Source organism: Calonectris borealis, chromosome Z (genome assembly GCF_964195595.1).
Source record: "Calonectris borealis chromosome Z, bCalBor7.hap1.2, whole genome shotgun sequence".
NCBI lineage: Eukaryota > Metazoa > Chordata > Aves > Procellariiformes > Procellariidae > Calonectris > Calonectris borealis.
The window spans coordinates 84450662-84466740 of NC_134352.1; the positions used below are offsets into that span (position 1 = coordinate 84450662).

At 44.4% G+C, this 16079-nt stretch overlaps 1 protein-coding gene across 1 annotated transcript in view; it reads right to left on the reverse strand.

Annotated features, from left to right (window-relative positions):
* The window catches only part of LOC142075843 (unconventional myosin-Vb-like), a 115754-nt gene that overhangs the window by 15798 nt on the left and 83877 nt on the right, over positions 1–16079 (reverse strand). The window contains exons 23-29 of the mRNA XM_075137826.1: positions 15885–15969; positions 15237–15385; positions 14394–14513; positions 13150–13287; positions 10491–10553; positions 5793–6044; positions 4879–4976 (exon numbers count right to left, since the gene is read on the reverse strand). Coding sequence (XP_074993927.1) covers positions 4879–4976; positions 5793–6044; positions 10491–10553; positions 13150–13287; positions 14394–14513; positions 15237–15385; positions 15885–15969 — 905 coding nt within the window. The remainder of the gene's footprint in view (positions 1–4878; positions 4977–5792; positions 6045–10490; positions 10554–13149; positions 13288–14393; positions 14514–15236; positions 15386–15884; positions 15970–16079) is intronic.

Genomic DNA, 16079 nt, shown 5'->3' on the forward strand with positions numbered 1-16079 from the left:
CAGAACATGTACTTCAGCACTGAAAACCAAGGAAAAAAGCAGGAAGGGTCCTCACTATCTATTACGTGTCAGTAACCTGGGAGATCTCACACGATGAGCAGCATTTTTAAGATAGACATTTTCCTGGATAACCTCCTTTGAAAAAAAGCTTTCCTTCCTTTCTTAATCATATGCATTGTGGTAAATGAGGAAAGCAGCTCAAGGGGGTGCCATTATACTAAGATAAAACTGCCCTGGGAAATAAGCATTCAGCCCAAGTGCATCAACACGGCACTGGCTCAGAAATCTCTGAGCTTCCCTTCTCCCAGAAGTTCATATTAACCAAGACATTAAAAGTCAATAGGGGTCCTTTCTAACTAATTAGATTAATTAGTATGTGCCAAAATACTTAAAGCACGGCCAGCAGGTCTAGGGAGGTGATTCTACCCTTCTGCTCTGATGAGACCCCACCTGCAGTGCTATGTCCAGCTCGGGGGTCCTCAGCACAGGAGAGACATGGACCTGTTGGAGAGGGTCCAGAGGAGGGATCAAAAATGATCAAGGTGATGGAACACCTCTGCTATGAGGAAAGGCTGAGAGAGTCGGGGTTGTTCAGCCTGGAGAAGAGAAGGCTCCGGGGAGACCTTATTGCGGCCTTTCAGTACTTAAAGGGGAGCTTAGAAGAAAGATGGGGACAGACTTTTTAGTAGGGCCTGTTGCGACAGGACAAGGGGGAATGGTTTTAAACTAAAAGAGGGGAGATTCAGACTAGACAGAAGAAGAAATTGTTTACAATGAGGGTGGTGAAACCCTGGCACAGGTTGCCCAGAGAGGTGGTAGATGCCCCATGCCTGGACACATTCAAGGCCAGGTTGGACGGGGCTCTGAGCAACCTGATCTAGTTGAAGATGTCCCTGCCCAAGGCAGGGGGGTTGGACTAGATGAGCTTTAAAGGTCCCTTCCAACCCAAACCGTTCTGTGATTCTAAAATAATTTCCTAAAGTGCTAGGTAAATCCTTCTCTCAAACAAGTCTGAAATGAGATGAAAGGACATGATTCACAAAACCTCATTTCTCCTTTATGCTTATCTTGGAGATATGGGTCTGGAGGAGCAGCTGGTGACCTGCAGGGGCAAACCGCTGTCATGAAAGGGAGAGAAATTCCTGCCCAAACACCTCCCTCCCCTCCTCCAAATAGCTTAAAGGAGGTGCACATATACCAAACCCCAGAGATGTTAATTTTAGCGTCTTCAGATAATTATCATCTCTTAATAAAGAAGGGGCATTTCATTTTCAGAGATATCTGCTTTTTTTTTTTTTTAATTAAATGGAAAACTAATGCACATCACAGATTAGATGTACGACAGAGTGGGAAGCAGTGATAAGAGACACATTGGAGAGTGGTAAGCAGAGATATGAACCCTTTCCATGTGATGGCCTCTTCCAGCCGCAAAAGCATCCTCCACATGAAGCCAGCGTCAGCCCTTCACTTCGCACTGCAGCTGGAGGTGGGACTTACCCAGCAGCAAAAAAAAAAAAAAAAAAAGAAAAAAAAAGCCATGTACTCTACAGAAATCACTTGGAAGTTATCACAGAAGTTAATTTCAAAGCCTAAGTCTGATCTGCTTTGAACTGCCAGGTTATTATCTCTAATATCATCACCTAGTCTTTTGTTGGCTCTACGTTTCCACCAAGGTCAAACAGGCTTGAAAGAAAGATCCCAAGAACTTAACAGGGAACAAAGAGCCTACTTAGGTTTACATTCAGTTACTGAAGCAGAAAATTAGCTGGAAACTAACTTGATGCTTTTCCCTTTAGCAGTTGAAAGTCAGCAAGAGAAGGGGAAAAAAAAAAGTTGAGTTCACTGCATTTATAAGGGGCTGCTTTTAATTCAAACTTCCCCTTGACCTGGCATCAAAGAGCTTTCCCTCGAGAGCGGCGTGGAGAAAGAGAATTGCTACGTGAGCAGGGTTAGCAGCACCTGGAAGATGTTCCTGTTTTCTTCCTGCTGTATTTAAAAGTCCTGGATTATACAGACATAGAGTGAATAAAAGGTCTGTCTTCCAGCCATGCTCCATCCCCAGCCTGAATAGCTAAGACAGGATGGCTTTGAGCCAGGAGTGACCCATGGGTGGACCAAGGCTTTTTACCACATCGGTCAGACTGACCGATGGAAGAGCATCCACCTCGGTTAGAAACCGCCAACAGAATCAGAGGTATTGGGGTAAAGAGAAATGGGAGTGCTCCCTGCAGCGCAGGTGGGAGAAAAAGTGGCTCTTGCTTACTAATCCCACTTCAGAATTGCAATCCCACCAGAAAAGCTTTCCATGAAAATATTTATTGATCAAGATTAGAAAGAGAAAGCAGTTTTATTTCTCACGCTGACACACTTCGGTACAGAGCTGCATAAGTACGAATGCAAATTTGTGCTGGGGGGAGGAAATGTTAATTTATATCAACAAATACAATAATCCATGCTCCCCAAGCATTTGTTTTCATCTGTTTTATTGCCATCGACTCCAGCAGTTTATAAACCAACACAATATACAAACACATGCACAGGGAACCATGTAACGGGGAAGCTGGTGGTGATTAACGAGCCATTGGATAAATCACCGCAGAAAATCAGGGTGATAGTACATAGAGCTACTGCTACTGCAGTACAAGAGCCAAGCTCCAGCCAAGCTTCATATGAGAGGTATACAAGAGAGGAAACAGGAAAATGAGCCTGGAGACTACAGATTTCCCCTCCTAAATCTCAAAAGGCCAAAAAACACCAAGGCCTGATCACATGAACTTCTTAAATTGCAGTTCACCTGCGCAATGGCAAGGAAAAAGATCTGCATACTGTGGAAAATAAGATCATTGCAGCATTTTTGATGATTTCTCTGCGTGATTCCATCCTCACTGCAGAAGCTGTTAAGTCTGGAAACCAGAACAGCTGAAGAAGGACCAGAGTCTCCCGGCAGGTTGAGTGAAAGTGGACAACATCACTCCAGGGTGACCAAATACCGATGACTACTGGGGACCAGTGATAGAACCTGGTCAGACGCGTGCCCTATGAAAGCAGCAACTCTTATTTTGACTCCAACTCCTTCACCAACACCTGAACACAAACCAACCATCCCTACACATGCACACCGGAAAATGCAGGTTAGGGAAGAGTTAACTCTGTGCCTGACAATGGGATTTTGCATCTCATACCAGTGCCCATAACTCCAGGAGAAAGTCGGAAGGAAATAAGAGAATATCCACAGAATTCATTAAGTGACCAAAAAAACACAGCTTGCAGTAGGAAGCACACTGAGCCCCACTGATTTACCGACAAAAAGGTGATGTTTAAATCAATCTCCTCACCTCTACTGCAGAAGGGGCAGGAATTTCATCAGCAAGTTCACTTCAGGAAAGCAAATATTCAATAGCAACAAACTGAAAAACAAACACTGGTCCTGATCCAGCCAGACATGATGCCCAGGTAAGAAACCAGTATCATGAGCGTCCTGGACCCCAACACTCCCCACTCCTCCAGGTCCCCATGCCAAAATGAAAGCTGGCAGTACTGGTGTGGGCAGAGCCTCAGGGTCCAGCCATCAAGGTTTTAAGCTATGTTTAAATGCAATGCATGTGGAACCCAGTCCTTCCATCAAGCCCATCTCTGTACTCACACCGGGTAACTGGAGACATCTCCACAGATTCTCCTAGGACTTTCCCAAGAAGTAAAATAGATGCAAATTCAGAAAATCCAGTCCATACTCTGGCAGGAATTTGGGGGACATACAGCATGGCTACGATGACCAAAGTTGACCGCACAGCTATATATACATTGAATTTTTGCACATCAATCCGGGCACATGGATTTCCCATTGCACCTTTTTGGCATCCAGTTCTGAAAGCATTAAGCAACTCTTCACAATTTTTCACATGCACTTAAAGATAGTGTGTCTTTGCTCATATTCACACAAGTATGAATAAAATCCTAATTAAATCATGGTCTTTCCCAGTCTGGACTGCTAACAACCTTCTGCAACCAGTTTATAAAGTGTCAAAGTATACTGTGTTATTAAAAGCCATTAATCCACAATAGTTAGGCCTTCTGACTACCTTGCTGAACACAAATTATTCGGGAAAAAGCCTCAAACGTCTCTATTTGTCAAGAGAAACGGAGATAAACATTCAATTTCCTTGCAATAAAATATTTACTTACTTTACATATTATCTTGCTGTTTAATCCATGTAATTTTGTGTTCTTGCAAGATACTACTTTTTTATTTGATGTCCTCCTGAATAGCTGCAAGGATTGATTTAATGCCTCGCAATATAAGCCCATTGTTACTGTAAGGACAGACACATGTTCACAATATTAACCCTTGCTATGGGAAACCTGTAATCAAACGAATGTTCCCGACTCTCAGGTCAGATGCAAGAAAACCAATAACGTGTGTTGCCAGAGAATACAGCATGTGTTCGTTAGCTCAGTTCACCATCATAGGCTTTTGCCTCTGGGAAAACAAGAGGGGAACCGTGCTCTCTTCCCAGCATAGCATGAGGACTTACTTGAAATAAGTAACTCTTAAATATATCCCAAATACTAGTCTTGCTACTGTTTATGTACTGGAATCAAAGTCAAAATCCAGTTTTGCTTACTTCCATGTTGGCTTTCCTACCTGCTCAGTATCTCCTCTCCCTTGGGGACACACTGCCCCAAAGATGAGGGCTCCTCACCCATTACAAGACCTGCATCTTTCGTCCCATCTTTATGGTCCATCCTTGACCCAAGGTCCAGAACACAATTCAGAAGCTGGTAAACTCTCTAAAACATGTTGTTAATTTTGGTCTGGATCCCATCTCTCACACTTTGGTCAGCCCCTCCTGCTGCTGGAAAAATTTGGACCACACTTACCGGTTCGTCTCGCACATCCCCTGGTAGGCTTCAATCGCGTCCTCCTGATCAATGTGCTTGTCACTGTTCGGCCAGCTGGCATTGGTGGTGATGCTTTCCTAAATTCAACATGCAAAACACAGCAGCATGACATCCTACATATCTCCTCCTGTCTTTCAAAGTTCCTGATACCAAACAACTCCCAACCATCGTTAATACAGCTTCCTCAGGGCATCCATCAGACTGGAGAGTTTCTATGAATTCATACGCATGCAAACAGACAGCAGCAGAGATTATGAGATGGAAGGAAGACGCACGGACCTGGGAGGGAGATAAGGGGTGTGTGTGGTCTGAAATACAAAACATACCAAAATCTCAAGGAATGATAAGGCACGTGAATTAAAAAGCCCACGTGAGAGTTTTCAGAAAATGTACTCTTCCATCAGAACAGGCTCTAAACAAAAAGAGCCCTCAAACGACTGTGATGGGACAGGCTCTGCTTCTTGCCTACAAGCCATTAGGAACACATTACAGCTGCACCAGCATCAAGTGAGCAGAATCTGGTCCAGAAGTTCTTTCTCCCCCATCCCATTTCCTTGCAGAATAAGCCTGTTGTCACAAAACACCACCAGGAACCATCTCAGACCGCCACACCTTGGTGCAGGGCTGGAGAAGTTGTTCCTTGGTGTGGGCTGGCTAGACCTCACCAGGTCTGGGGTCAAGCACCTTAACAGCAGTATAGACCACCACGGGACATATAGTCCTGGGCTGTCTGAAATCATGTCATGGACTCTATCTTATCCATAGGCAGAACCTCCTATAACCTTCCCCATGCCATCCTGCCACCCAGAGCCTACCAAAGCAAAAATGGCATCGCTCGGGCAAGCAGTGAATTTTCAACAACGGAATAGGAAAAGGAAAGGAAAATCCATTACCCTCTCAATTACCATGTTTTTGCCTGCCTCTTTTTGCTGGGCTGCCTTCATAATCTGCGTCCTCAGGATGAGCACCTCTTCCTTCCGCACTTCCAACTCCTCGTTGGCCGATTTCAGCTGATTCAGTAAGAGGTTATAACTGTCCTGAGTATCGTTGGATGAGTTGTTCAGGGTTGCTCTGTCTGCGATAGCCTTCCTCAGCTCATTAAGTTCATTTTTCAGCTTCTTGTTCTCCGACTCCAGTTCTTGCCTCTGGAAAATATCAAGTCATTAACCAGTTTAGATAAAGGATGAGGCGCTGCAAGAGAGTTTATCTGAGACGCTTCTAAGGTAACTCAATTACCGATGATCACAGCCAAACAATCAATTCATGCCAGGATCTGGATTTTGCTGCCCGTCCGGCCATGCACAGCTCAGAAGAGATCTTTGCTGTAATCAGTAGTCTGTTGCCATTTAATAACAACGCTACAGGGTGACACAGGGGAGATTTTTTTATTTGTTGACATTATATTTAAACACAAAAGCAATCCATTAGAGAAGCCAAACACGTTTGTTTCTTCTCCACCCCTTTTCCTTCTCAATCAAGAAATCACCACAAACCCCACAATGTTTAGCTCATCTTTCATATTCATTAGATAAGCTGGAAGATGCTGATTTACATGACCCTTCATCACGGCAGACATCCCATTAGGTGAACTACGGCTGTGTTAATTCCCGCTACAGCTTCTTTTCTCGTAGATTTTGTAATTCCCCTACCCCGGTGCAACATTTGCAGTTGGATGATTTTCTTGCCCTGACGTCTCATCAGCTGCTGGCATTTGACAGGCAGGGGCAAGACAGTACAAGTTTGACGCCAACTGCTTCTCCTGAATAACGATGTATGAGCATCGCCGTATTTGCTGAGACATCTGAAGGGCTTATTTACTTTTGCATGACAGTAGAAGACGGAAGAATAAAACTCTGGCAGCTAAGACAGTCTTTATTTCAGTAGTTCACCATGAAGCTTTGTTTGCAGGTGGTAACACCACATTTGGCAGCTCTTTGCCAGCACCCAAAACCCACCTGGAGCATCCCAGCTAGGTCAAGAGCAGCTTTGCTCCTGTGGATGGTGCAGTCCTTGCTATGGGTCACAGACAGGGAGGGAGCCAGACTCCTGGGGTCCTGCTCACAGCCCAAATCCCAACAATTCACCTTCTCTTTGCTCCAGAGCTGCCATCACCAGCTGCTGCATGGTGGCACCCAGGACTGCTCCCTCCTGTGCCCATGCACCCAGGCCTCTCGGACAACGCCAAAACCCAGCAGGATCCACATGCAACTACTGCATGGCAAAAACCGAGACATCTGTGAGGGAGCTGACAAAGTCTGGTGTCTGGCTGATTTGGGATCAGCTCTTTCCTAGGGACCGACCCCCCATCCATGTGGATTCTCTAGCGTCTACAATAGCACAAGCTCTTTCCCCACTGAGATCCAGGTGCTTCCCTCTCCCCACTACCTTTTGAGCCTTTCCGCAGCTTTGTTGCACGATCCCTCTTATCTATGGGATATCTGCTTCATTATCAGCTTTGGCTGAGGCGAGCTAACAAATCTGAAAATGGCTGGGGGGGATGGGAGCAATTTATACAGTGTGTAGCAAGCACAGCTGTGTAAACCACGTTTCTATAGGAAACGGGTGTTATAATTACAAATCCTTACAAATTATAAATAGCATGCATTATCACAGCAGAGGTGTGAACAGAATAGCTGATCTGGCATCTGGACATACTCCTAGCTGAACAAACACCATCAGTAACAGAGCATAGTCAGGTACTTTATACCATCTGTCATAAAAAAAAAAAAGAGGATAAAAAATGCATTTGATCCAGCAATTCCTCCACATGCACATTAACCACAGCTCAGCAGAGGGAGCGTATGAGCCACTGGCTTTTCTGTAACTGTTTTTTAAAACAAGAGTTTGAAAAGCGTGCACGTGGTGGAGAATCGATACCAAACTGGGTTTAACTCTTCTTGCTATGCGGCTAAGGCATCGGCCTGCTCTCCGCTCTTTTCTGATCATGCTCAGGGACAGGTGAAGGGTAAGAAGAAAGCGGTTAAGTGTTTTTCTACACAAATGGCTCTTCTGCGATTTTTGTTATTTGCTGGATAAGACCCCTGCTTTTCTTATTATTCCCCTTTTTTGCCTCCTCCTTTTTTTTTTTCTCTCCTTTTCTTCCCCCTGCCCCACCTTTTTTTTTTTTTTTAAAAGGGTAAGCCGCACTTGTAACTCCAGGAACTGGTTGTATCAAGCTGTGCTCTGGTTAGAAATGAAGCCAGAAAGATCAGGAAAGAAAGTTATAACCGACAACCCCGCTCCAAGAGTTCATACTCTGGACTCCTTTCAGAGCTTACAATTAAATTAATTTCCTACTTCTTAGTGGATTTTGGGCATGCAGCAATGTTAAAGTATCTATAGACATGGAGGAGACACCTATCGTCCCCTGCCCGTACACCCTTTTTGCACCAGCATCAGTGATGGCAGAACAGAAGCTAAAATAAACTGCTCTGAATATGGAAAGGGAGATTTCTACTTGCACTGTGAGAAATGCTCTTTCTTCTGCATGGTCCAATAGTGCTAATTTATTTGAAAAGTTATACAGTCAGAACATCCTGAACTTGAACTCACACTTGTCCCACACGTACAGTATTATGGAGGTGTGAAAGGGGTACCCGAGCACTAACAGTGATGGAAATAGCCTTGCTTTTTAGGAAGGGGCTTATATAGCAGTGCTGGGTGAAGTATGAGCCTGTGTAAATCAGAGGTTACCACTGCCATGCCAGGAATTTGCCCTCTCTTCTATTTCTGGTACTCGATAGGAAAAGAAAAGAAAATCCTCTAGAAGCTCATTTTATGATGAGCTTCCAAGTCTAAGGGATGAAAGAAACATCCCAGCTATGTGAAGAGCATGAAATCAAATTATGCACTGTGCTCCTGCTAGGAACACAAAGTCAGGGCAAGGACTCTTTGGTGCTTTCATTCCCACTCGCACTTTTCCCAGCCTGAAAAAACAAGTCGGAGAATACACTTTTAACTGGGGAACTTTTTGTTGTACAGGCACGACTCAGGGACACATCTCCCACCAGGGAGATATTTCACATACCTCCAGCCCTGCATCATGGCTAACCTAACCACCACGGCTGGGCATATTTTGGGACAGCATCTACTGAAAACTCTATTTATCCATTACAAAGGACACGTAATTTATGCCTGCTGTAAATATATCAGTGTTAGCCCAAGTTTCTCACATCTCTTTGCAGCGTTACAAAAAGTAACAACCAACCCTTACCCAAATGAGCCTCCCTAAGGAAGGACTGTGCCTCGCTTGCTTCCCTCCATCAAAATCTGCACCAAGAGCAGGCTCCCCACCAAAAGCTAATCCCAAGGCAAATCCCTGCTATCGTGGGTGCTGTGACAGTACAGGACAATTACACCGAGACACGAAGCTGGATGACAGTAGACACGTATGAAGCAGCAGACCATGTGCTGGTTGCAAAAACCAACGGCCATCCACTAACACCCACACTTTATATTCTCCCGCTCGAGGGGCTGTGCGTGCCAAAACCATCTTGAATGGGACCCAAAAGTGAAGACTCAGGTCGCAAAGAACTGAACAAGACCCAGAAACATCCTTAACCCCCAACAAAACCTGCTCTTCAGCAATAACCATATTTATTACACTTACCCAAACTGATATTTGTATGCATTATTTCAAAATAATGCATATACTTATAAATATATTTACATTCGCACTGTTTATTTTATTTATACTCATATTTATCCAAACCATACCCTGCCATTCATGACCTTATCCAAGCATCTCTTGCCCCACCCAGTGCAACACGTGGTGTAGGTCTGCACTACCAAAAAACAAAAAAAAACCCACTCCTACAAAGCCTGTCCCAGAAACTAGTTTTCTAAGGATGAGCAGGACACAAGAATCGGCCCAACAGTCAAGACCAGAAGTATTTGGGTACAGTTAGAGCAGGAGGACACAACTCACACAAGCCGCAATAGGAGCCCAGCAGGTTTCAGTCGCTCTGTATGTCGTAGGGAGAAAATGACGGAAGCAGAACTGAAAGGATATAGAGTTTAGGGACAAGAGGAATTGCAGGCTAGAGCAATAGCTGGGAAGACATGTGACAACTATGGTCCACCAGCACTGCTGCTGGGAGATGGAGGCTGTTACTACAATCCATGCAGATTTTTTTGGTTTTGACTTGACTGGCACCTTGGGAACGCAAGGAAAGCAGAAAAGTAGCAGAGTTGGAGCATGGAACAAGAAACACATTGGGCTTCAGCTGCAAGAACTCACACCTACTGCAGAGCAAACCGCTGAGACCTGCAGTGTCACACCAAAGGAAACCCAAGAAAGTCCCAGTTGGAATATGTGGGAAAAAGCACCCTTCACCATAAGTGGGCTTGTCACCGCCATGGAAGACTCAAATAGGTAGATCAGAGCAGAACAGATGTTGCCCCAGAGAGAAAGATCTATAAGCCCACCCTATGCCCAGGAGCTGATGGAGAGCTACAGCTTTCAAACTGCTATCTCTAATAGTCAGAACCGATTACAGGAGGTTTTGGGTCATTGCCACGTTCAGACAATTTGTTTGGGCTATTGGAGCCATGCAATAGGATACAGCACTAAGTAGGAGCTCCTTACCCACCTTCAGACTGTTGTATGCAAAATCTTCATGGTCCGAAGTCACTTCAGTCTTCATTTCAATTACCTGCATGGATTAAAGAGATAAATTAATATTTAAAAGCAGCCAGAAGAACCCGCACGTGGCACAGGATGGCTAGGCATGCCTCCATCAACAGCCAGCCCTGCTGCAGCTCAACCATAACAATGTTATTAATTGCCATTAGACGGAGTCCCAGCAACACGTAGCGGGGTAGGGTCCGCTTCAGGAGAAAATGGTTTAATCTGTCATTAATATCTTGACAACTGTGGCTCACTGCAGCTTTCGAACAATGACAGTCATTAGGGGAATAATCTTCAATATAGTGGTTGCAAAGTAGGTTTTTAATCTGCCTCTGCAGCAAGGATGAGAGGCTGGGGAAGTTTATTATTTCATGTGTTTCCTGCAAATTGCTAGAGGTGATCAGTAAGAATATCTGGTGAAGCAAGTAAATAATTACTGTTGATGATTTTGTTGAGTCTCTTACTGCATTTGTCCACAGACACATAGATCTCACGCCGGAAGGAAATTAACAAAATAATTCCCAAACAAAGCAACAACAGCCCCAGAAATTTCAATTATGAAACCAAGAATGATGGCATCTGCTCAGCATTTTATATAAGAGCATCTTTACTGCTTCACGACACCATGCACGCAGCACTGCTGTTTCATGGCGGGCATTGCCTCCCACACTCTGGCCTCTGAACAAGCCACAAAGCCTCAGTTACAAATGGCAGGGTGAAATGTATACAAGACATCTGCTATTAAAAGCCCCCCATGCTAAACATCAGCTCATCAGCAGCTAGAAAGCTGTATTTTCAGATTCCAGTTGCAATTCTGGATGGACTCCTGTCTCTTAAGTTACCACTATGTCATCAGTAATCTTGATTTTTTAATTTTTTTTTTTTTAAAATTACTTCCAAGCAAACAACCCAGACTGTAGGAAGACATTTTTTCACAAGGAAGAAAGAATATATCAAAGGAATATCCCTGCCCTAGAGATAGAAATCCTGCAATAGAAAGGAAGAACCCATTCTTCTAACAGCTACCTTGCTATTTCTGATTTACTATACCATTTTTTAAGCTACATTCCTATATGATCATTACTGGGGGGAAAAAACAACCAAACCAACCACACAGATTATAACAATACCGAACTGAGGACGCAAGCCTGACATGTCTGTGAAGTGCTTATCAGCTCACGCCACACACTGCTGGATGGGGCTGAAGCCAGGACTGCAAAGAAGGACTTGAATAACCCAAATCAACCAAAAGACATGTGGAGATGTGGGGTACCAGGGCCTTTCTCTTCATGGCTCCTGAGCACTGACATGCCTCTAGGTTTGATTCAGCCAAAAGGTGGTATCTGTGTCCGTAAGGCTGCAGCACCACATCCATCTGCAATCCTCCAAATAGATTTATAGAATCGTTTGTTGGAAAAGGTTGGAAAAGACCTTTAAGATCATCGAGTCCAACCGTTAACCTAGCACTGCCAAGTCCACCACTACACCATGTCCCTAAGCACCACATCTACACGTCTTTTAAATACCTCCAGGGATGGTGACTCCACCACTTCCCTGGGCAGCCTGTTCCAAGGCCTGACCACTCTTTCAGTAATGAAATTTCTCCTAATGTCCAATCTAAACCTCCCCTGGCGCAACTTGAGGCCATTTTCTCTTGTCCTATCGCTAGTTACTTGGCAGAAGAGACCGACCCCCACCTCGCTACAACCTCCTTCCAGGTAGTTGTAGAGCGCGATGAGGTCTCCCCTCAGCCTCCTCCAGACTAAACCACCCCAGTTCCCTCAGCCGCTCCTCATCAGACTTGTGCTCCAGACCCTTCACCAGCTTCGTTGTCCTTCTCTGGACACGCTCCAGCACCTCCATGTCCTTCTTGGAGTGAGGGGCCCAAAACTGAACACAGGATTCGAGGTGCGGCCTCACCAGTGCCCAGTACAGGGGCACGATCACCTCCCTGCTCCTGCTGGCCACACTAGTTCTGATACAGGCCAGGATGCCGTTGGCCTTCTTGGCCACCTGGGCACACTGCCGGCTCATGTTCAGCCGGCTGTCAACCAGCACCCCCAGGTCCTTTTCCTCTGGGCAGCTTTCCAGCCGCTCTTCCCCAAGCCTGTAGCGTTGCCTGGGGTTGTTGTGGCCGAAGTGCAGGACCCGGCCCTTGGCCTTGTTGAACCTCATACATTGGCCTCGGCCCATCGACCCAGCCTGTCCAGGTCCCTCTGCAGAGCCTTCCTGCCCTCACGTTCCCCTTCTTCGTTCTGACCTTCACTAACAGAACTCAGTCCACACTTCTAATTTCTCAGAAGAGAAGGAAACAGGATCAATGCAGGCAGAATAAAATGTGCCAAAATTGATTCTAGATTTCATTGCTTTCAAGATACTTAAGATACTGTCCTAAATCTGTTATAACCAGTTTATTAAAAAAATATAATTAAAACAAAAAATCAGTTCTCCTGTCCAATTGTCCTTAGCTGCCAAAAAAGCTTCTCTCAGCTGGATTTGCTGCTTCTTAACTTGAACTTGTCACTCTCAAACCTCAATTCCTACATTGCGTGTCCTCAGGCAATCAAGGAAGGCCAGTTACCAACATGAAATATTAGTATCAATGAAAAGACATATCTTACCTGGGATTTCTTGCTCTCTTGCTCCTTTTTTTCCAGCTGGATTTGCAGCTTCTTCCTCTCCTGCTCGAGCTCCCTCACTCGCTTCTGTAGCTTTAGGAAGAGGGTCATGTCCATGGCAGCTTTCTCCATCCCAACCTCCTGGAGAAGAACAGGGAAAAAGGAGAAGACCTCAGTCAAGTTTTATAACCACACACAGTGCCAGATACGCCCTGACCCCATCAGCACCAACCCCAGCAACAGCCAGTAACAGGAGCATCCCAAGAAAGGCACGTTCTTTCAAAGACCAAACCCCTATTTTAAGCACCTATTTTAAATGTCAATAAACAGTTGACTCATTTTAATAAATCATTGAATGTTTAACAGCCCAACAGATAAGCGGGCTGATTTGGGCCACAGCTAAGAACATTAAAAATGCCCTACTGAGGCCCTTCTAGCCAAGTATTTATTAGTTGTTTTTTAATTGGCTTCACCTGGAATATTTTATATTAAAGCCTGGCCAATACTGATTCCTTTGACTTCAGCAAATGCTCTCAGAGCAGTTCAGAAATATTAAAGCAATGTAACACAGCAGCCAGCAAAGGGAAGTGGGGGTTTCTGCAGGCATGTTACGTGGGACACAAAATATGGTCCTGCCAGTGGGGTGACAGATCCTAGGAACATTCATCATCCACACATGCTCTCGAGTCATGAAAGTGGAGTTTGAAAAGCAGCCTATTCTAGCAAACGTAAGCAAAACACATTTCCCTTTTCCATGTGATTCTTGATAGCCAGGGAATAATTTATGCTGCTCTTTTCTGTATTAAGAGACTGCTGATTACAGGGGCTGTGCTGGCCAGCAAACCATCCGTGAAGATGCATTGGAATGAAAATGCTCGGGGCGAAGGGGTAATGAACTCTGGTATCCTTGCGGAGAAGGATCAGTGCTAGGAATAACTACATGTAACAACACCGACCGCTTTGATGAATTTTCATCAGTCTTTAAGCTGTCCAAAAGACAACGCTTTATTATTTTAGAGCCCTATTTAAGCCTGATGCCACAAACAAGTAAGCATTTGCCATAGCACCGCAACCCTGCAATCCCTCTCACACAATTAACGATGTATTTCTGTAGCACGAAATCAATTTAATCCGTCACACCTTATAATCCAACCTGCGTTCCTCCTATGTGCTCCAAGACCCACGTCAATCATCCCTGCAGAGCAGGGCTCTCCCTCCTCCCCCCGAGCCTGCCCGACTTACTGTACCTCCACTTGTTGTATTACACCCTCGGTGTCTCCTATCTCAGAGGTTGATATGGATGGATAATTGGAATCGGACTCCAAACTGCTCTGGTTGGATGGGTTTCTTCTGTGCCCCGGTGCTTGCTGCCAAGGAGCAATGCAGATACGTAATACATTCAGTGTTTATGGAAGGATTCCTCACAAAACATTGTTTCTTAGAGAAAATCTGTGTCTATATATTAAGGTTACCTTTACAAAAGGCTTGACTGTCACCTTATAGTGAATTCCATTTTCTAGTTCTTATGCCCTACCATAACATTCATATTAACACAAGGGAATAGTTTAAAATGTGAAGGGATACAGAAGCTCAGTTGAAAAATTCTGCACCCTCTGGGGCTCCCTTTAAACGCTCAGCCTTCCACCTAATCCAGCAGCACTCTAACTATTATCTAATTTCCAACAGTTCTTTTAAGACTTTAGCAAGGGTGAACCTAAAAACTTTGCCTTTGAAATTCTGAAGCCACGTTGTTGGGATTTTTTGGGGGTTTTTTTTTTGTTTTTTAATCCAACACCTACACATGAACATCACTGAAACAAAAAGCAAAACAAGAAGCACGAACGAGCTTTTGCTGAGATTCACAGATATCTCTAAGTAGTTAACTGAGAAGCGTGAAAGATCAGGTTCCTTTTTCAAGGCACATATACGGTTTGGCTTCAGTGCAGAAGTTCAGTCTTAGAAATATCAAGCACAAACTGCACAATAATGTAACTTCTATTAAGTGTTTTGGGGATGAGTGAGCCACGTTATCCAGTCACCAACATCGTGTCCAGGACACAACAGAACAGGGATAATTTCAATTTCATTACCTTTACAATAGTCATTTCATCCCGCAAGTTGTCATATCTCTGCTCCAGCCTCGAATACTCTTTTACCAGATTCTGATAACGAGACCTCTCTTCTTCCAGCTCTTTCTTCATCTGGATATTTTCCTCAACCGTGTTTAGTGCAAATTCATCTTTAAAATAAGGAAAAAAGAAAAAAAAAAAAAAAAGAGAAAAGAAATTATGAATTCATCTTCAAAGTGAACTTGTAAATATGTGCAATAACAATGACTAATTAACAAAATGTTCTCTGCCAAGAACCTTTAAAATACATATAAGCATTCTCTAATATTTAGAGACTATTATAATCTAGATCTATCTCCTCGCCATTTGGAACAGCTGGAGTTGTTTTTCCTCGGAGAACAGCGTCGTCTGCCATTTGAGTTAAAGCAAGATCTCCAGCCCCTGCAAAACCATGAGATCTGTTATGCTCAACTCAGCTGTGCCAGCTCCAGCTCCCACGGGCCAGCCATAAATCCACTTGAGAAAAGACCAGCACAGTATGGAAATACATTCATTTGCAGAATATTGCACAGTTAAGTAGTGGTACTCGCTGCATTTAAAGACTTCTCTGCCTCCTTCCCACCACCAGATTTGGCATAGGAGCAAATCAACAGCAGCATTTTTTCTTACCTTCAGATTGACACAGGATCCTGCTGTTAAGCTCCTCTTTTTCCTGCTTCAGGAGAGCATTTTCTTCTTCCAAGTCGGATATGCGCTACGAAACAAGGCAGAGAATTACTGCTTGCTGCAGGTCAGACCCTCTGCAGAGGGATTACATTTCACCTGGCTGGAGACAGTAAGCTTTGTTCGGGCTTTCTTTGCTGT